Source organism: Wyeomyia smithii, chromosome 2 (genome assembly GCF_029784165.1).
Source record: "Wyeomyia smithii strain HCP4-BCI-WySm-NY-G18 chromosome 2, ASM2978416v1, whole genome shotgun sequence".
NCBI classification, from domain to species: domain Eukaryota; kingdom Metazoa; phylum Arthropoda; class Insecta; order Diptera; family Culicidae; genus Wyeomyia; species Wyeomyia smithii.
In genome coordinates this window covers 61,902,152-61,924,519 of record NC_073695.1, presented here as the reverse complement: position 1 = coordinate 61,924,519, position 22,368 = coordinate 61,902,152, and the positions used below count along the sequence as shown (strand labels likewise).

At 36.9% G+C, this 22,368-nt stretch overlaps 1 protein-coding gene across 1 annotated transcript in view; it reads right to left on the bottom strand.

Annotated features, from left to right (window-relative positions):
• Nucleotides 1-734: 734 nt before the first annotated feature.
• The window catches only part of LOC129721033 (uncharacterized), a 56,338-nt gene continuing 34,704 nt past the window's right edge, over nucleotides 735-22,368 (bottom strand). The window contains exons 3-5 of the mRNA XM_055673079.1: nucleotides 5,314-5,545; nucleotides 3,705-3,970; nucleotides 735-3,642 (exon numbers count right to left, since the gene is read on the bottom strand). Coding sequence (XP_055529054.1) covers nucleotides 2,025-3,642; nucleotides 3,705-3,970; nucleotides 5,314-5,545 — 2,116 coding nt within the window. The 3' untranslated portion in view covers nucleotides 735-2,024. The remainder of the gene's footprint in view (nucleotides 3,643-3,704; nucleotides 3,971-5,313; nucleotides 5,546-22,368) is intronic.

Here is a 22,368-nt window from a genome sequence, read left to right as displayed (position 1 = left end):
TCATACTGGCAACAAATGATCAAACTTAGTGAAAAGAAATCAAATATCATTCAAGATGCATCAGATGTCCCCCGAGGCTCCCACTGAGGACCACTTCTTTCTATTTTGTACGTAAATGACATTTCCTTAATTCTCAAGAATTAAAGTACTATACTATTAAAGTAAAATTAAAGTACTAATTATGCCGACATTAAGCTGTGTTTGGAAATAAGAAACCAAGAAGACATCAATATATTTTAGAACGAAATCCACACATCCTACATTGGTTGTACTTTTCGTAAGCTAGGCTGGACCTCGCATCGCCTTCCATCATATGAATCTGGCTGCATGTTGATTGACATTCAAACATTAGAAGAACGACGAGAGTATGCAATGACTATATTTGTAATTGAGTTTCGTTGTCATCACTACCTCCACTTTGACAGTCTTACATGTCAAAAAGCTAATGTCTCGAGCAAACTCAACAAATGTACTCAGCATAGATTTTAATCATTTGAGCCTCCTTCTTGAGTTATATTCGAATGAGTTCACAGCTTAGTTGGTCACTGCTGGTTGAACAGTTCCTCCATCAGAGACTGAAAGTTTCGCATAATTTTTTTAAAGTAAACGATATAACACAGACAAACAGACGTGCCTCTTCGAAGAAAAATCTTCGTTCTTATTCGAAACGTTACACTCGTGCGCCATCATGTGAGCTTATTGCCTACTAACTTATTTTCGTGAAACGGTTGTTGTCTTTGGGTGTGCACGCTTGCTTAAATCAACACCAGTGGCATTACTGACGGTTTTTGTCTTTGATAATGACTGTGTACGCTTGCTTATAGCGACACTAGCGGCATTATTGCCCACTAAGCAAAATTTTAAAATAATCGTTATTTTTCGGGTCAATGAAATCGTCATCGAGTAGCACGTCTGTTTGTCTGTGGATATAATATACAAAAAAGCAAGGTTTCTGTCGTTGTACTTGAAAACGGCTAAACCGGTTTGATCGTGATCAATTTTGTGTTACAACGATAGTAACATTGCTAATATCATTGCTCTCAACATAATTATATTTCTTCCCCACGTGGACACTTACACTTCATGATTGATAATAAAAGCTTTCTGTCAGGATCGTGTTTTTTTATAACTAGCGAACAAGGTTTTTCGAAGATACAAATCCATTCTTGTTACTTTGTCTTATTTTGTTTCCAGTAGCTCTATTTCAAACGAGAAAATTAAAAACTGCTCTGCTCAAACTCCGCTGCGCTAACAATTTACAAGTAATAATGTATTGAAATAATGTATTGAAAGCTAGCACGAACGTACTCTGTACTAAAGATAACATTCAATCTTTTATTTTTCGCATTCAATCCTATCACACTGGCTTTCTTCTAGAGTTGCTTAAATGAAAATGAAGAAATATTTTGGGCTTTCTCTTGCAACTCTCCAATAATTTTTTTTATATTTTCGATAAAGTATCATCTCTGCCCAAAATGCCACGTTTTACCTTGTAGTATGCGCTATCGCAACCGCGAAAAGTATTAGCGCTATTACTGCCCTTACATAATGGACTTCCTATTTGTTGCAAAGTCTTGGCACTACCTTTCGTTTCTTAAATATGCCCTTCTATTTGAGGCTGACGTCGTAACCCCGATTGTACACGATAAATTCTCGGCTGCGAGCTTTTTTTGAACCAGGTTTGGTATATTCGATGAATGCCTTGTGAGACCAGCATCTTATCTCGAGAACCGAAACCGGGTGACTTATTTCCTATTTGTATTTTCTTAATACGATATTTTCGTACCTGCTGCTACTGATAATATAAATCCACCACATCTGACTTATTTCCATTTATGTGAAGAGTTTACCGTTTGAAGCAGATGAATGGCGCTGAGTTTAAGAAAATATCACAAAGTTTCTGTGTCGAAACAAAAATAATTTAAATAATCTGGTTGTTTTACTTCATTTTTTACATTATTTTACAGTTCTATTACGGAAAAACTGATATTCAAAAAATGCTGTATGCTAGCGGACGTAACGCTTCAATCAAACCGTTTTGGTGGAGGCAGTAAATTTTCACTACTAGCGCTTAAATTCGGTAGAGACTTAAAGAGCTTGAGTCGATTGGTGCTACACTGTCCGCTATCGTCATGCACGGTGACTGCAGCAGCTGCTGTAGCAGGTGCTATTGTAAACTGTGCTGTAGGTTCAGGCTTTGGGTGGTATTGAGGCATTTGTGGGTGAGTTTGAGCGCTAGGTTGTTCCAGCCTGGGACTGGAACCGAAGGACGGAACAGGCCGCCAAACGGTTGCAGTTGCTTGTTGACTTAGACATGGTGAAGAGGGATCATCCTGGTAATAGGAGGAGGATGAATGTTGGGAAATGTTACCAAGTGAAGGGTTTTTATCGCGCAGTCGTTGTATATTGGCAATGTCCAGTTCGAGCATTTCTTGAATATTGAGTTCCAGTGGATCGTACGGAGAGGGTCGTGGTGTGGGTGATTCTTCGTCGAATTGACTATCGAACTGGATGTCGGTAGTCTGGATGAGGTGACTAGGACTGTCTGTGGCTGCAGCTGCCGAAAGCATGTGATGATGACGATGGTGGCGAGGGTTTCGCTGATGGTGTTGATTAGAGTTTGTTGGACTTGATTCGAAGTCTTGTGGCACAACGGGACCGAGAAAAGTTGTCATGTCGTATATTATGCTCTTCGGATTTAGGAGTATTTGATCTTTGGTAGGACTGTACTCGGCAGGTAGTTCGCTTACATAGCTAAGTGTCTGCTGTTGTTGTAACAGTTTAGTATCAGAGTAGCGACGCATGTCATGGCGTGATTCATCTTGATTATGATGTCCGTTGCCACCAGTACTACCCAAAACGATCGAATGCCGATTGTATGCTTGCGTTGGATGTGTCATCAGCTCGGAGCACGAAGGATCGTTAAGTATATCACGATTCTCCAAGAATATTGCTGAGTTCGGGTACCTAGCAGTGCTGTTCGGTCCCGATGGTAGTCCTGTATTATTACTACTAACACTAGTCAGTTCTGCGTTCTGCGGCATTTTGAACAAATTTAAATCAGCCGTCTTAATGCTACTGTTACAGCTACCACTACTTTGTTCGATAATACTAGCATTTTGTTGTGTCTGCTCCTCCTCCTGAGCCGTATTGGATGAATCGGAGATCGCCGAGTAACGATGTGTCGCTACCATAACTCCACTTCCACCGCTGCCACTTCCTTCGCATATATTATGTGCTGAGTCATGGAACGGTAATGGCGTCAAGCTGCCACTACCTTGGGGGCACGGTTTAAACGACATTTGACTAATATCGTCCAGCGTCCAGTCCCGATCATAACTGATCGAGCTGTTTTCAATGTTTGCAGCTATAATCTGTCCCTGGTGACTTATTTGTAACTCACATGCATGGCCCCCTCCACCGGTACCGATCGATCCCATGAGCTGCTGATCGAACCCACGCATCATCGGACCTATTGTAACAGAATTATTACTAGTGCTGCTTCCAGCTCCGCCACTGCCACCGTTTCCGGGTCCAGTGACACTTCCGGCTCTAGCTGCCGTTCGAACACGACGGAACTGCTGCAATACGGGTGACTGAGGCGGGTGGACTTTCTCCGGTGCATTTTGGATTAACAGTATTCTAAAAGTAAAAAAAAAAACGGTGAATACATGAACAAGCAAAAGAGTAATTGAGACAATTACCTATTTCTCGCACGCCACCTATTGCATAGGTTCAAATACTGTTTGCACTGGATGTACATGAATACCACACCACCGGTCAGCCCGACCGTGACCACGACAAGCTTCGTCCAGAAGGGCCATCCAATAAGTCCTCGGCGCACTTCCTCGGCAGCCCGTTCAATCAGCACACAGAGGGACCAAATCACGCACAAAGCGGCAGCACAGTGGAATAGAACCGCGCAAAATAATCGCCTCCGTTCCACCCCAGACATCTCCAGGCTGTGCCACTGTGGTAGTTATTGATTGTTCGCGAGCGTGCCAGCCGCACATGTAATGGGAGAATAGAGCAAACAGACACCTTCCGGTAAGTAATTAGGATTACTGGGCATTGTTTCAGAATGTATACGGTTTTGCCGATTGCTTGTTTATAGAGTGGAAATGTGATAATTTGGAATCGATTCCAGCGTGACCGCAGGTGTTAAAAATGGATTGTAGGTACATGCTTTGATCTCTATTCTGGGGGATGGATTGAAGTCCACCTCTAACAATGGCCAATCCTATAGATGGAATACGGTGAAATAACAAGTTACGTTAATAGGCATAATTCATCACAAAGGATATATTAGGAAAAATAATAGCCCCTGATTACATGTACACTTAGATCGCTTTTTACGAGTTTTTTTACGCGGTCTTTGTTTACGCGAATTCCGGAATTTACGCGGTTTTTTTACGCGGATTTCGGAATTAACGCGGTATTTTTTTACGCGGATTCCAGTTTTTCTTAACTCGGATTGCAGAATTTACGCGGTTTTTTACGCGGATTCCGGAATTTACGCGGTTTTTTTACGCGGCACGTATCCCCGGCGAAAAAAGCGACTGTAGTTTATATAACTTTGTTTAGAAAATTAAGAATATACCATCGCACGGTGACGTCACGCATTTGAGTTTGACAAATACTGGTAACTTTGTTTAGATTCTGGCGATGCAGTTTAATTTTCAATTATAGTAGATCATTTCAATTTCGACCAGAACATTTTTTAAATATTGTGGATGATGTACCAGTTCACTAAGAACAGTTATAAATTAAGCAGTTTTTCCACAACACACACGATTGCTCCACCAGAAACAGGCAGAAAGTCCAAAACGTAAATAAAGTTACCACTAACTGTCAGAAAAGTAAGGTTAACGAGCGGTAAGATGTGATCATACGAATATCATTTATCTGTAAACTAACGTTTCTACTATAACACAAGTACAATAGTTTTGCCGACTTCTTTATTAAACTTTACTTAAACATGAAAGTTCTACTAGATTTTTTCTCTAGATGTTTTTTATCCTAACTGCGGAGAATATTGCAATTTACAAATAAAAGAAATTATAAAGAATTTATTTTGGTATCATTTTGGTTTCAAACAGGCAATATAATAAATAATAAATTTGTGTGTCATGGTGTGTAGATCAATTTCAGAATCAGAATTCAATCGGGCTTTTCCGAAAGCTGGAAGCATTTCCCATTCCGAACTCCTAATATTCCGTTCCGATCGGACTTCGGACTTAACGGACTCTACCCGGTTCGATGCCGACCTATTCTAAGAAAGCACTCTACACACCGCTAAAATTCGCGATTTACCTCGTTGAACGGCTTGATTTTGGTGTGCATTATAAACGGAAACTTGCACAGCTCGCAAGCGTTCGTCTCGGATGCGGTCAGCCATTGCTGGAGGCAGGTTTGGTGTACAAATTTCAGGCTTCCGGAACAGTAGCAGGGTGTGAGCAATGGATTTAGTGGATCCGACTCGCAGTGGCAAATACGGCAGATGTCTCCACTGCTCTGTGACGCCTGGCTGCTGCTAGACCCATATCTAGAAAGAAGAAAAGGAGAAAATTAGTGGATTTGTTTTTCGACACGGGATACTTTGTGACATAACTGACATAACTCGAGACTGTGCGTAGAAACAACAACTTCTACTATTCTAGTTAAAAACAAACAACCGCCGTTTTTGGCAAACCATAGTGACATCGTCGCAAATTATCGAAGTCTTTAGATTTTATAAACAAAGTCTACACCATCATGCCGATTCGACAAACTTTCAATATTGATCCAAACACTTAGCATTATGTTGCCAGTTTCAACGATGTTTTTAGCACCGCCATTTCTGCGAATGAATGGTACCACCCAATGCTCTAATCACATCTTGTCACCATCTGTTAGAATATTATAATTTGCATAATTACGATGAGCAACCGACAAACATCAAACAGGTTATCAGTTTACTCTCCATTTCGGTTGTTGCAGTTGGTGAAACTTTTCGATACAAAATAAGCCCTAGTTTTGAAGGGAACAGGAGGAATAATTATAAATCATGACAGCAGTACAGCGTGATAAAATACCACCTGTATCGTAATTTTATCATTGAACCTATCTGTCTCCGCGCATACGTGCGAAGGTTTGCATGCAAGCGTGAGACATGTTTTGTTACAATCTCATGCACACGTGTCATAGTGCTAATACCTTTCATACAAGCTAAAATCACCAACGACGGAAACAGTTCGTACTTCGTATACTACAGCCTGCTACAAACAACTGTCTCAAAGTCCTATTTATTAATTGCCCGTAAACACGAAACTTGCTTCGGGATCTCATGAGGGGGGGTTCCAAATAGCAACGGAATCGATTTTCACCCGTTCGAGCGCCAACAACGGATGGCGCAAATATAATAGAAAATATAGATTTATGACCAAACTGTGGCAGCAGCTTATGCATTGTTGTCCCACACATGAGCGGCTATTAGTATTCATTACGTTACATTATAACTGTTTACCAATGAAATGGGAAGGAAACGGGCGGACTGCTGCAGCCGGACAACAGAGAAGGACGTAACCGTTGTTTCAAGGAGAACAGGCGTACGACTTTAGTTAAACTTACAAAACCATCACTAACCGAAATAATTGATTTTGGGAATTCGCAAATCTATCTATCTAACTGCTGTCAGTTATAACCCTCCAATGTTCAGGACGTTACTTGGGACATTTATCCTGCTGTTAAATGGAACTGGAGAGAATGACAAAAGAAACGTGCCACATCCTCTCTTTACTAGATTTGTTAGCAATCCGGTCTATCAATATTGTGCAACAAACACATAAACAACAAATTCTAGTAGAGTACTAGTACTATCATACAATTCGAATGAGCCTAAGGTAGAACCAAAATGCATAATCTGATGGTTAATTGCAAATTACTAATCAAGGAAGTAAACCGAGTAGATTGCACCGAGTTTCGTTTATCGTAAATTCCCGATTTCAGGTATACATATTAGGGTGGGGAATCGTTATATGGAAAAAATGAAACTTGATAGCAGAAAGCCAGAACCAAGTTTTTTTTGTTCTGTTTGAGGCCCCCAACAATACTGATTTTATTGCAAGTCGATTGGTTTTGTCTCCGCTTGGCGCATTGCATTTTAAATTTATATGGAGATTTGTATGGAACAACCAACTTTTTTGCATTTTCCATTCTAAAGAGCTCAAAATGGCTCAAACCATAGGTTTCATAAATTTAAACGTTAGGTTTTTTGATGCCTAACAACTTGGCCGAAGACACTAAAGAGCTAGGGTGTGTCAAAAAATACTAGAGCTGTTCAAAGTTGAGTATGTCGAAATTTATGTTGCAAATCATTTTTTCTGTCAGCACTGCCAGTGTACCGGCGTCAGTCAGATTTCCATCAGAAGTTACCTCTGAAACACGTTGTAGATTCTATCTACGCTTAGAATATTGACCTAAATTTGTTTACTTGGTTCAGCTGAGTGTATAAACTCGTTACGACAGGTTACTTCTGATGGAAATCCTACTGACGCCGGCACATTGGTAATGTTGGCAGAAAAGAAGATTTTCTGCATTTAAATCGATAAGATGCTCAACTTTGAACAGCTATAGCTCTTCTTAGGGACATCCTAGCTCTTCAGTGTCTCCCTCAAAGTTGTTAGGCATCTAAAATACTATACTTCAACATAATGAAGTGCATCATTAGAGCATTATTGAGCTCTTTAGAAAGGTAAATGCAAAAAAGTAGGTTTTCCCATATAAATTTTCATACAAATTTGAAATGCAATGCGCCAAGCGGAGACAAGACCAATCGACTTCAGGTAAGTTTAGGGTTGTTTGGGATCCCAAAAGGAACCAAAAATACATTTGTACAACGGGAAACGGTTCTGGTCTTTGGATGTGCACGCTTGCTCAAATCAACACCAGTGGTTTGGTATATTAGATGATTGCCTTGTGAGACCAGCATCTTATCTCGAGAACCGAAACCGGGTGACTTATTCCCTATTTGTATTTTCTTAATACGATATTTTCGTACCTGCTGCTATTGATAATATAAATCCACCTCACCTTATTTCCATTTATGTGAAGAGTTTACCGTTTGAAGCAGAAGAATGGCGCTGAGAAACAAAAATAATTTAAATAATCTGGTTGTTTTACTTCATTTTTTACATTATTTTACAGTTCTATTACGGAAAAACTGAGATTCGAAAAATGCTGTATGCTAGCGGACGTAAAGCTCCAATCAAACCATTTTGGTGGAGGCAGTAAATTTTCACTACTAGCGCTTAAATTCGGTAGAGACTTGAAGAGCTTGAGTCGACAACATCAAACAGGTTATCATTTTACTCCCCATTTCGGTTGTTGCAGTTGGTGAAACTTTTCGATACAAAAAAGCCCTAGTTTTATAGGGAACAGGAGGAATAATTATAAATCATGACAGCAGTACAGCGATATAAAATACCACCTGTAAATTTTGTAAAATTTACAAAACCATCACTAACCGAAACAATTGATTTTGGAAATTTGCAAATCTATCAAGGGTATCGAACGTCTTCGTCAGTGGTTTTCTTTGGCAGTTTTTTTGCAGAAATCGCAAAAGGGGGCCGAAGAACACCACTGACGAAGACGTTCGATACCCTATCTAACTGCTGTCAGTTATAACTCTCCAATTTTAAGGACGTTACTTGGGACCAGAGTTGCCGTTTCGAAATATGTGTTTTGACGACAAAAATCTGTGACCAGAGAAAAAAAAAATCTGATCATATGGGATATGATTATTTGCTTACAAACAAAACGAGATTGATTGAAATGCTTTATATTAACATTAATTTTTCCTCCACTCGATTGAATTAACTATTTAGCTTTTAAAATTGCATTGTAACAGTCAACTTGTTTTTCAACGAAGTGTTTTTCAGGTTGGCATTGAGACCAGATAAGCGTATCAGAGAAAGAGGCCAGATTTCTCGCGTAATTTTTCAAAAGGACCTATCTAACATTGAGAGACTCTCTTTGTTTACTTTCTCTTTGATCAATAACTATGTTATATTTTCCATATTTCATAACACTCAATTATTACAATCTCAGTATTACAATCTCTCGATTAAGGGGAGGAAAGCTGGAAAATATTTATAATGACGACGTAATTAACGAAACAAAGTAAGAGAAGAGAGAATCTCTCATTGTTACTTAGGTCCTTTTGAAAAATTACGCGAGATTTTGTCAGGAACGTCAAAATATCGTAAATTCAATCATAATGAGGATTCAATCAGGTCACCCCTCTGCACACTTCGATAAAAAGACAAATGTCGAAATTGTGAAGAATGTAAAGAATGACTCCGGATAGTCGAGCTATTTTCTACGGATGATTATTCGAGCTTCCGGAAAATCGTACCTTCGAATTAATGAGTTTGATTTGTAGAAAAAATGAAGATAGTTTGTTATTTCCGGCATTTATGAGAAAAATCTGTGAAAATCTGTGAATTTCCAAAAATATCTGTCATCTGTGATCACAGATTCTGTGATTTGAAAAAGGAAAAAAATCTGTGATTTTACAGAAAAATCTGTGAAAATGGCAACTCTGTTGGGACATTTACCCTGCTGTTAAGTGGCACTGGAGAGAATGACAAAAGAAACGTGCCACATCCTCTCTTTACTAGATTTGTTGGCAATCCGGTCTATCAATATTGCGCAACAAACACATAAACAACAAATTCTAGTAGAGTACTAGTACTATAACACAATTCGAATGAGCCTTAGGTAGAACCAAAATGCATAATCTGATGGTTAATTGCAAATTACTAATCAAGGAAATAAACTGAGTAGATTTCACCGCGTTTCCTTTATCGTAAGTTCCCGATTTTGGTAAGTACGCGTTTGTTCAAAGTGCATATTCTTCCCTTGTTGGGGACATTGTACTGAGCTCTTTGTAAATCATCGTGAAGCGATTTTTTTTATGGCCACAGTAATAAAAGATCTAGTATAAAATCAAACTTTCAACAGTATAATCAAGTTTCTTTTAAATATTTCAATTAAATAGTATGTACATTTTGGTTTTCAGAAATCATATGAAAGGGACTTTTTAGCAATTGCAATGAAAAACTAGCAATGAAATCATTTTATTCATAGGAATGTTCACTTCCAGCATAAATTATATGCGTTTTCAAAGTTTTTTTTCCCAACACTATAAAAAGTTAGCAGAGTAATACATATATCTAAACCCACTGCATTATAGTTATAATTCAATGATCCTCAATATTCCTAGTTTTGAATGTAGTTCGGTTAACTTTACTTAGTGGTAAACAAATGAGTAAAGAGGTATTCAAAACCAACTTTCAAGATCTACTTAACGGACAGAATATTAACTCGCTGGTTTAAATAGAAAAAGTTGTACCCGTTTGGATTTTTTTTTTCTGTGTGGACACATCACTGCGACCAGAGCTTAGATCTATTGTGATATTGCCCAGGTGTTTTCTGTACTCCGCACTTCATATTATTAGCAGTAACACTATTGAAGTAAGTGATACGCTTATCATTCATATTAGTGCTTGTGTGTAATTACCTTTCCGTTTCAAGCTTATTGCTCTACTATACCGAGCCTCTGCCTCTGCCCATCCTAACAATATCGCCTAGTTATAACTCCCTGGAGAGAACTTTCATATGTTACTCACGCCAGTTTTATTATAACAGGGACTTATTTTTGTTAGGAGAAGAGTCAACAGGGGTACTGTAGAATCCAGATTGAAGGAAGGGTACGTGGTGGGGAGCCTGAGAATAAACCCATGCTTAACGTGCGTCTTGAACTGTCCTACAGGTCAGACGTTTTTTCGGTTGCTTGTGGACTGGTCTTTGACTGCCTATAGCTTCAAAGTTTGTGTTTTGTCAGTGTGTCTTTTAAAGACTACCTGAAAGTTATTTCCCATCAGTCTTTCTCAAGACTACCTACTTTTGACAATATTCATTGGTTTGTGCCAACGTAAGAACCCCGATAACACTCACGGAACGCGACGAGAGACAGGACACAACACTTATTGTTCTTACAAAACATAAAAAAGGAATTTGATTACCTTTTTAGTCGACCGGTTTCGGGCAGCGATCTTGCCCATCAGCTGGACGATGTCCGACCATAGTTTACCTACTCCTTTGCATACCCGTTTAACTTATGCACAGGTTACAGGTAGTTCGAACATTATACCGCCTAGTGTTGGTGGTTCGAAAATGACCGTTAATATGGGTAAGCAAAACACGCTAGAAAATAATTGTACACCTATCACTCCAGCTAATATTGCTACCGAAAATATTTTTTCTAATGTCAACTGCCTGGGGTCTATTACGGCAGGTAAACTTTCTTTTTTGCAACAGGCAATGTTCGATCTTATGAACGCCATGTTGCAGGCAAAATCAATGTTTGAAGCCATTCAAATAGGCACATATTTTACTATTAAAATTGTTTCTAATTTAAAATTTAGCAATGATTTTAAATAAAACAATTAAAATATTAAATTGGAATGCTCGCTCATTGAAGGCCAATGAGAATGAGCTTTTTAATTTTTTAACAGTAAATAATGTGCATATTGCAATTATTACTGAAACATTTTTGAAACCTAACATGAAATTAAAATATGATCCCAATTACGTGGTTCATAGATATGATAGGATTAAGGGTTCCGGCGGTGGAGTTGCAATTGTTATTCATCGCCGAATCAAACATCGTGCTCTTCCCCATCTTGAGACGAAAGTTATTGAAACTTTGGGAATTGAAGTTCAAACTGAACTTGGGATTTTATTTATTGCCGCAGTATATTTACCATTTCAATGCACACGCGAGCTCAAAAATTATTTTAAAGGTGATTTACAAAAACTCACCAGAAATCGTTCGAAATTTTTCATAATCGGCGATTTTAACGCTAAACATCGTTCATGGAATAATTCTCAAAGTAATTCCAATGGCAAAATTTTATTCAATGATTGTTCTTCAGGATACTATTCTATTTTGTCTCCGAATAGTCCTACATGCTTTTCTTCTGTAAGAAACCCTTCAACAATTGATTTGGTGCTAACAGATCAAAGTCATGTATGTAGTGATTTGATCACACATGCTGACTTTGATTCTGACCATCTTCCAATAACTTTTTCTTTATCACATGAATCAGTTTTAAACCCTATGAGCTCTGTTTTTAATTATAACAAGGCTAATTGGGAAAGATACAAAACTCATATTGAGAGAAATTTCAATAATGAGCTTGATTTGCAAAACGAAGTGAATATTGATTCCGCTTTGGAAGCATTAAAATGTGCAATTGTTGATGCCAGGAATTATTCTGTTCCAAAGGCTCAAGTAAAATTTGATTCATCAATAATTGACGAAAATCTTCAACTTCTAATTCGTTTGAAAAATGTCCGCAGACGTCAATATCAACGTTCTCGTGACCCTGTTTTTAAAACTATTTATAAAGATTTACAGAAAGAGATTAAGCATAGATTTACTCTTCTGAGAAATCAAAATTTTGAGACTAAAGTTGAAAAATTGAAACCATATTCAAAACCATTTTGGAAGCTGTCGAAGATTCTTAAGAAACCTTCAAAGCCTATTCCAGTTTTAAAAGATGGTGAACGTTTTCTTGTATCCAATGAACAAAAGGCTCAAAGACTTGCTCAGCAGTTTGAGAGTGTTCATAACTCAAATTTGAATTTTGTGAGTCCAATTGAAAATGAAGTCACACGTCAATTTGATTTAATTTCTTCCCAGAATTTTTTACCTGCAGAAATAATTGAAACTAACTTGAATGAGATTAAATCAATTATTAAAAATTTCAAAAATATGAAAGCACCTGGTGACGATGGAATCTTTAATATACTAATCAAACATCTCCCTGAGAGCACAATGGAATTTTTAGTGAAAATTTTCAATTGCTGCTTCAAAATTGCATATTTTCCCAAATTATGGAAAAATGCAAAAATTACTCCCATTTTAAAACCGGATAAGAACCCAGCTGAAGTTTCAAGTTATCGACCAATCAGTTTGCTTTCTTCAATAAGTAAACTGTTTGAGAGAATTATTCTTAACAGAATGATGTCACACATCAACGAAAATTCAATTTTTGCAAATGAACAGTTTGGATTTCGCCATGGGCATTCCACAACTCATCAATTGCTCAGAGTTACTAATATGATACGAGCTAACAAATCTGAAGGTTATTCCACTGGAGCTGCTCTTTTAGACATAGAAAAAGCATTCGACAGTGTTTGGCATAAAGGTTTGATTGCGGAATTGCAAACTTTTAATTTTCCAATTTTCCTAATCAAAATTTTAAAAAATTATCTTACTGATCGAACTCTGCAGGTTGTCTATCAGGATTCAAAATCTGATAGATTTCCTGTCAGAGTAGGTGTACCTCAAGGTTCAGTCTTGGGTCCAGTCCTGTACAACATATTCACTTCAGATCTTCCTGATTTGCCTCCAGGATGCACAAAGTCATTGTTCTGCGATGACACAAGCATTTCCGTAAAAGGAAAAAGTCTTCGTGTCATATGCAGTCGATTGCAGAAAAGTTTAGATATATTTTCTTCCTACTTGCAAAAGTGGAAAATCTTTTCCAATGCTTCTAAAACTCAAATGATAATTTTTCCGCATAAGCCTAGGGCTTCTTTCCTCAAGCCAAACAATAATCACGTTGTCAAGATGAATGGGGTTATTTTAAGTTGGTCCGACAAGGTTAAGTACTTGGGACTAATTTATGATAAAAAACTTATTTTCAAAGAGCACATTGAGAGTATACAAGCCAAGTGCATCAAATATACGAGATGTTTATATCCTCTCATTAACAGGAATTCTAAACTTTGTTTAAAGAACAAACTTTTGATTTACAAACAAATTTTTAGACCAGCAATGCTTTATGCTGTACCGATCTGGTCAAGTTGCTGTTCAACAAGGAAGAAAACGCTCCAAAGGATTCAGAGTAAAATTCTGAAAATGATGTTGAAGCGTCCTCCTTGGTTTGGTACACTCGAATTACATAGACTAACTGGTATTGAACCATTAGAAGCTATGTCAAATAAAATTATTAACAATTTACAACAAAAATCGTTGCAATCCTCAATTGCTACGATAAGCTCTCTTTATAGCCAATAAGTTAGTTGTAAGTTTACTTCCCCTTTCCTGACAAGTAGGTTTAAATCCCTACGAATGATAAGTCCTAATTGCGAAAGCAAACAAATCCTAACAATTAAAATTACAAATTCCAACAGTGTTGAGAAGTCACCATTTGTGATTGGGCACACATACTCATTATTTACTAATATTTATCATAAATACTTAAGCTACTAACAAATCCCCAAAAAAAAAAACCATGCTTAAAGTCCTTTGACAACCAAATGGCCTGTTTCTACTAAGATTCGAACCCACGACCACCCGCTTACCAAAGCACACAAAAAGCTTACAAAAAAAAAATTATAAAAATATAAACGATGAACAAAACCATGTTAGCTCGGAAGAATAAGCATTTGTTCATTTGTATCGAGATGAGGTTGTTTGAACGTGGGAAATGCATTGAAAATACGAAAAAAAATAACAGGAGGGTTGTGTGCAAAGCCACAACCGCAAGGTTGAAGTAGAATACTTTTACGAGAAAGATAACCCAGTTGCTTGCGTGTCAGTCATATTTTCTACTAAATAAACGTTGACTAATCAGATCAATCGAATTTTACGCTTCAACAAGGATTGACCATTTTCAATAATATAGTAAGTTGCTTGTCATGGTTGGGGCTTGACAATTTTTAAATTTTGAGATGAAATTTTTTCGGATGTCGTGCTCAAGGAAAAGATAATTCGGTACGTTCTGAGACACGGGAATAAAGTAAAATTTATAACTTTTACAAGTTTAAAAATGTAAATTAACTCAAGAGAAAACATTAACGCTTTAATCATCAGGTTTTTATTTCACCCTGAAGAGGACAATTTGTTGTTTAATTTAGTATCGGATAAGATGCCGATTACATCTTTGCGTTATCACTAGAGACAGTGGTATTTCGCGGCAAAAAAGTTGAAAATTCGCGGGTAGCAAAATAGAGAGTATTCAAAATTCGCGGTAATTTCGCGGCAACCTTTTCTTTAGAAAACGTCAAATAAAGTGCAACAAGAAACAATAAAAAACTGTTGTTATTTAATTTAATATACGGTAAATTAATCGTAGGGTAGAAGCACCGGTTTTGACCATAGCACCAGTTTTGGTCATGATAGAATAAAATCGATAATTGTGAAGAAGTATCTTGAATTACTCCTATTTCGAAGTTACCTATTGAAACTGCTGATGTTATTCGACAAATACATTACTTACTGTAGCAAACAAATATGCGTGTTTTGTTTCTAATAAAGGAACTAAATATACTCTCCCAGGTTTACTGTACAGTCTAACGTTTAGGTAATTTGCAAGCTATTTTGGTAGAGCATAATCTTGTTTAAGTTTGTACATTTCTATAGCAAATTTTGTTACCAGCATCAGGCACAACTTATTACAGCACATGAATAAAGAAAATAGGCAATACGATATGATTTTGCTCTGCAATATCAAAAATAACAAAAGCTTCCAAAAATGATCAATGATCCATTCTTGGCCACATATCAAAGCAATTCCATAATTCATAATCCTAATATTGGCCATATGTAAACAAATCCATGGTAACGTATAAACATTGATGCAAAACATGAAAAGTACGAAGTTTTTCGGGCTGTCATAAGATATCGCATTAGATTCGTGAAAACACAAAACTGGTTTTGGATAAGATAGATTGTATTACTATAGCACCGCTATTTGATATAATACATCCGTTCCGTACACAGTAAAAAAAATTACATTACTTTAAATGCACTTAAATGGAGCATTGGAAACCATGTAATATTCCGTGTGGCATTATATTCACATGCAGTGTAAATGAATATATGGTGAATTTGCATGCATATTTATATTCGAGACTCTAAGTTTATACCAATTAACGTACAAATTTGCATGGCTTGAAACGATTCTGTATTTTGCATTATAAACGGTGTGAAATTGTATATGTTTTTCACTTTATGTGCTAGAAACCGTTATGTACTTTCATTTTTATTAGTTGTAAATTTAATTTTTTGGTACTGTGTATAATATATCTGTTCTCTATTTGCTCAGATCATTTACAAAATCGTAACTTCGGTTGTATTTACCGAAACTAACGCTTCGGACTTTTAACTATAGTTGGTGAATAATACAAATAAGTTTCTATGAGAAATAAGCAAAGAGTAGCTTATTAATAAAAATAGATGACAGAAGAAAAATTAACATAGATCAATGATGTGATGTCAGTGTTATTAAATATCCTACTCAATTTAAATAAAATTCTAGCTAGAAGTGCTTTGCGCTGCTATGTGTAAATATAATATTATTATTTAGTTTGATTAATAGATATACTGGCCTTTTAGTTAGTTAAAAAACGAGGATTTTCTGCTGATAAAATATATCTACATGGTGAAGTCAAATTATAAAATAAATTCGTGGGAATTCAACTTTTTCGCGAATTGGCCAAAATAAGAGCCCCGAGTGGCCAAAATAAGAGCCCAGACAATTTTTTTGGTTGGAAAATATATAAACAAAATAACATAATTTTACTATTTAAACTCAATGTTAGCGAAAAATTAGGCGAGTTCATCCGATTTCCGCGTTGAACTGATTCAAGTACATACTTTTCGAAGGAAGCAGGCCAAATACCTCTCATCAATAACATACTATGGCCAAAACCGGTGCATTTACCCTATATTCTTGATTTCTTTGCAATACGGACTACAGTGTCAAATTGTTTTCAATCCTATTCTGGTGTCGGAAGGCACGAATTATTCAAGTTATTCTGACTCACGCTGCATTTCCGGGAATCGATAAATATTTATTTGCCAACCGTCCGCGTTCCGAAAAGTTACCAAAATTATAATATCAATCTCACTGTCGCGTATTTTTAAAAATGCAAAAATGCTTGCTACTTGTACTATGTAGGAGCGACATCTTTTTGGTTGGGTAAAAAAGGCCTCCCGTTGCAATCGATGTGCCCAATAATCTTTAGATTTGTCCGTGTTGCTGGTTTTCGTGGCATTTCGCGGATTTTCACTAATTTCGCGTCCAATGCTGGATTTCGCGGATCACGCGAAATCGCGATTTACCACTGTCCCTAGTTATCACTGATAGTGCGAACAAAGTATTCCTTGTGATAAACTAAACAGTGAAATGCTGATATAACACTCAAAACTAGACGGCTCACGTGTTGTCAAAATGAGTCAACTTTTCATTGAATGCAGTTACTAGTGCCCCCTATCGCACAGAGACTGCATTTCACTAAAGTGCCTCACTGCATCAGCCGCTATCGATGCTGGATCCGCTGCAACTAGTTCGCTATCCATAAGGGTGGGGAATCGTTATATGGAAAAACGAAACTTGATAGCAGAAAGCCAGAACCAAGTTTTGTTTTGTTCTATTTGGAGCCCTAAACAATCTTAAATTTATCGGAAGTCGATTGGTTTAGTCTTCGCTGGGCGCATTGCATTTCAAATTTATATGAAAATTTGTATGAAAAAGCCAACGTTTTTGCATTTTCCATTCTAAAGAGCTCAAAGTAGCTCAAACCGTAGGTTTCATGGCTTCAAATGGTAGGTTTTTCGATGCCAAACAACTTGGCCGAAGACATTAAAGAGCTAGGGTGTCCCAAAAAAAAAAAAAAATATTGGAGCTGTTCAAAGTTGAGTATGTCGAAATTTATGTTGCAAATAATTTTTTCTGCCAACACTGCCAAATGCAAATAAGTTGGCTTTCCCATATAAATTTTCATACGAATTTGAAATGCAATGCGCCAAGCGGAAACAAAACCAATCGACTTCCGGTAAGTTTAGGGTTGTTTGGGGCCCAAAAAGGAATCAAAAATACTTGGTTCTGGAAAATCAATCACATTTCCCCACCCTACTATCCATAGCCATGTCACATTTGTGGCCGCTATACGCTGCCATTGGTATCCACTGTCCCTGCATCAGCTGGCCCAGCTGCTATCGTTGCTGGAATCCGCTGCAACTAGTGCGCTATCCATTGCTACGCCACAGCTGTGGCCGCTTTCCGCCATCGCTGGTATTCACTGCACTGCTAGTGCTGCTGCTAAGGGAGGACGACTGCTGTTGTCGCTGTCTAGAACTATTATGAGCGGCTTCAGCTGAAACAGGCCCTTATATACGCCAAATAGCATGTTTTCAATTGCAAGGTATATGATTCTGTCGACTGTGCTTGGGAAGCAATCATATAACGACCAATCAGAGGTCGAATTTTTCGTTTTGACAAGGCTTGACTATTTTCAATAGAACAATAGTGTGAATAGTGAAATTACCATTATCTTCTTTTGGGAAGAATCTTAGAAGATTTTCCAATCTATTGCTGCAAGAACGAAGGAAATCCATCAAATACTAACCGATTTATTAGCATTTGAAATTAGACATCTTTTTCACTTTTTCCGGTTTTAGATTTTCATTTCACATCCCTATGTAGCCGAACTACCTGAGAGAAGTATTCTACTTCAAAAATTAAGCTGAATTAAATTAAAAATATACTTAAAACACACAGAGCAGAAATACTCATATTGGATGGGATTTGTCAATTTTGAACCATCTTGAATTTTAAAATGGCGTTCATCCTCAGGGCATCATCTCGGTCGGATACACCTCAAAAACGATCAACTGCGATGTGGAATTTGGTGTGACTATCAAAACTTTCAATCATCAGTCATCTTAAATCCCATAATGGCGTCGATTTCCGATTCTGTAAATTATCATCTCGGTTCTGGAAATTGGAAACTTCTATATTGGGCTATTTCCCAAAAGCTGGGATCATCCCGGTTCCGAAAATATTTACATTGGGTGATATTCGGACCATTCTACAGTCGTGTGCAGCAAAACCTCCTTTGATGTCATTTTTGGTATGTCTTAAAAAGAAACCGACGCACAGTGGAACGAATTCAAAATTTGTAGGACATTGTCCTTTGTGACGCATGGTTTTAGCGTTTCGATGTCTTCTAGAAAGTTTCTCAGTTTTATGAGTACTTTATTTGAATGGTAAAATTTTTCGGTGAAGGGGATTTTTGATTTGGTGTACACCCCCGTACACCAATAAAAAAAAAATAACATTTTTATTTCTTGATGAACTTGGTAACTTTCTTCCGAAACATTATAGAAGTTTGTAGAAGATTGGAAAATTCTATCTCCTTATCTGACAAATTTATAAGATATAAAAGTAAAGCACCCACTTAAAATGTGTTTTTGTGTGATAACGCTCTGATCTTAATTAATGCCAATGGAATATGGGCCAATTTTTGAACTATGGGCAGTTTATGGCTTTCATAACACTGTCAAAACGAAGTACATAGTGGCTGGCAGAGAGCGTGGCAGTAATGCGGGTGTTGGTGCTGCGGTGAAGATGGATAGGATACTTGGTGGTCGACGAATTTGTTCACCTTGATATTCTCGTGACATGTGACAACGAGGTGAGCCGTGAGGTGAAGAATCAAATTGCGGCAGTGAATAGGGCTTATTACGGATTGCGTAGCTAGCTTAGGTCCCGTAGCCTGCAGATTCGTACGAAATTTGCGCTCTTTAGAAGTCTGTCGGTGACGCTCTACAGACATAAATCGTGGACACGGGAGGAGGCCGACCGACGCGCGATTGGGGTCTTCGAGCGTAGAATCCTGCATACAATGCTCGATGGCAATCTCTAAAATGGGGTGTGGCGCAGACGCATGAATCACGAGCTGTATGAAGTATACAAACACGCTGATATTGCCAAGCATATTTACTTAATATTCAAAAAACATTTCAACCCGTTTCTTGAGAACAGTTCGCCCAATCATCTTGTTGTCAAAAAATGAATTGTATAATATTGATTATACATTTCAATAAACTTATGGTTTTTGCTGCAGAACCACGAACAAATTGAAAAAAAAGGTGTACCATGGAATGGGGTGAAATTGATTACCTGAAAATTCGTGATAAAAATACTAAAAATACTCTTACAACACTACCCAGTAACAAAACTGGTTTTATTAAAATTTTATAGCGCTGTTTTGGCTGTATTGAATGCTATAAAACATCGATAAAACCAAACTTATTACTAGGGTAGGCAATGTTAACGTGTCCTTAAACGCAACTTTTGCATGATTCAAATACCTGTCAAAGTTAACCCTTGCATGCCCGGTGCAATTTTTCATATTTTCGAAAAATTCTTCTAACTCAGCCAAAACTCAATCGAATTTGAACAAACAAGTTTCCAAATAACAAAAAAAAGTATTGAATTTACTTAAAGTAATCTTAGTTGAGAGTTAATTACGTGAAATTTGGAGAAGCGAGTAAAGTTTGATAAAAGTTAAAAAAGTGTAATTTTCAACAATGATCATTCCATACTATTATAGAAATACTGATGAATTCGCAGGAAACCACAAAGATTGCACTTCATTCGAGAATAATCAATAACAATAACATTGACCCAACGCTAATATAATAACTCTCTGGTAATATTGTAGTGACACTGAAAAGATTCAATCTCTGGTCGATTTACGGCTATTTTTAAATTCAAGATGTTGACTTCCGGTTCCTGGCAAATAGCAACGAATCGAGTAGTTTACCCAGACGAGCTTCTTGTCCAAGATCCATTGAGTATTTAATATTTTTAAAATGTTTTGCAAATGAGGAATGAAATGAAATTTTAATATGCACAGTAGATTATACATCACTGAACAGGAATGGAACAAACAAACAAGTTTTAACAGTCAGAGTCCATGCCGATTCTAGAGCAAATCGAGAAAATATTAAATCTTCAATCATTTATTCGTTTTGTTCCTAAAAAGACAATCGTTATTAAATTTAAAACAGGATATTATGCTGGTCGCATCTCTGTGCTACTCTGATTGTAAGAATGAGGCATTCAGACAACACAGTGAAAAACTGTTTCTACACTGAAAAATAGACTGCCGACTGATTTCGATTGCCAGAATCCAGAACGTTTGTGTTGTTGCCAAAATAAGTCAAAGTTTCACCGTCACCGCCTGTGTTCCACTAGCTGCTAGTATTATGATTTATTCGAGCCGAAAACAGACTCAGCAAGTCTGCTGCTATCACTACCGCTGTTGCTACCCGCTACTGCTGCCAGTTTTTACTAAGTTGGGACCGCCGACCCCACCCACTAGTAAAAAAGGCTCTTATATAGCCCACAAGGTACCACCAATTAGAAGTTGAATTCTATGTTTCAACAAGGCTTGACAATTTTCAACTGTACAAAAGTTCGAATAATAAAATTATACTTTTTTGTGTTTGGGCGGATTTTTCCCATTTTTCGTTTTTAGATGTTCATTTTACACTCCTGTGTTGTTGAACTTCCTGACAGGCAAAGTTCTACGTCAAAAGAGCTCGAAATCGTGAACTTTTTTCATTTATTCTCCAAATACTGGTTTTATCAAACGTAATAACTCGAAAATGGATACATTTAGGAAGTTAATCATAACATCATAACAAGATTTTTGGTCGGAAATATTTATCCAAATTTTTGATTAATAAAATACAAATATTTCGAAAAATGATTAAATTGGATTTTTTTTATCAATTTATCTTATTTCTCCATCCCGGACGTTTCACCGTTCTGATGGCGATCACAAAACAATTGATAAAACAAATCCAGCAATAGAATTAATTAGTTTCATTAGAAACTGTTATAATTTTAAAGATGTTACTGAAATAAAACCTTTATAAACTTCAATAAAACCAAATCGCTTTAACTTTTGGAGTCAGGTTATTATATTAAGATTTAGGATTCAGGATTTGTGGTAGGGTAATCGCTCCATTATTCATCTCAACACTTTGGTGCACCTATATTCATCTTATTTCTTTCATTTGTCCAATTTACCGTCAAATTTCTACAAATTTTTGAAAGTAAATCTATTTGCTTCTCGATTTTGGCTGAAAGTTTTACGTTGGAAATATGGTAAAATTTGACGATAAATTGATCAAAAAGGCGTGATATATAGGAGCGGTTACTTTAAGTAAATAAAGGGCGACTGGCTCCTTGTTGAAGGTGTTTAAGAGGGGTCACATATGATGAAAAAAACTTTCACGCATATGCCCCAACGTTAATCAGAGTTATTCAACTTTTGAGTTTCTTGTATAGTATCCTTAAAGTGGCTCTAATTCTAAATGTGGTATACATAAATTAGAATAATTCTATTTATTTTATTCAAAAACTGAAAAAATTTACTCTAGGTACAAACATAAAAAACATCATTTTGGAAACAAAAATGTTGAAAAGTAGTACAGTTTTAAACGTATTTTGA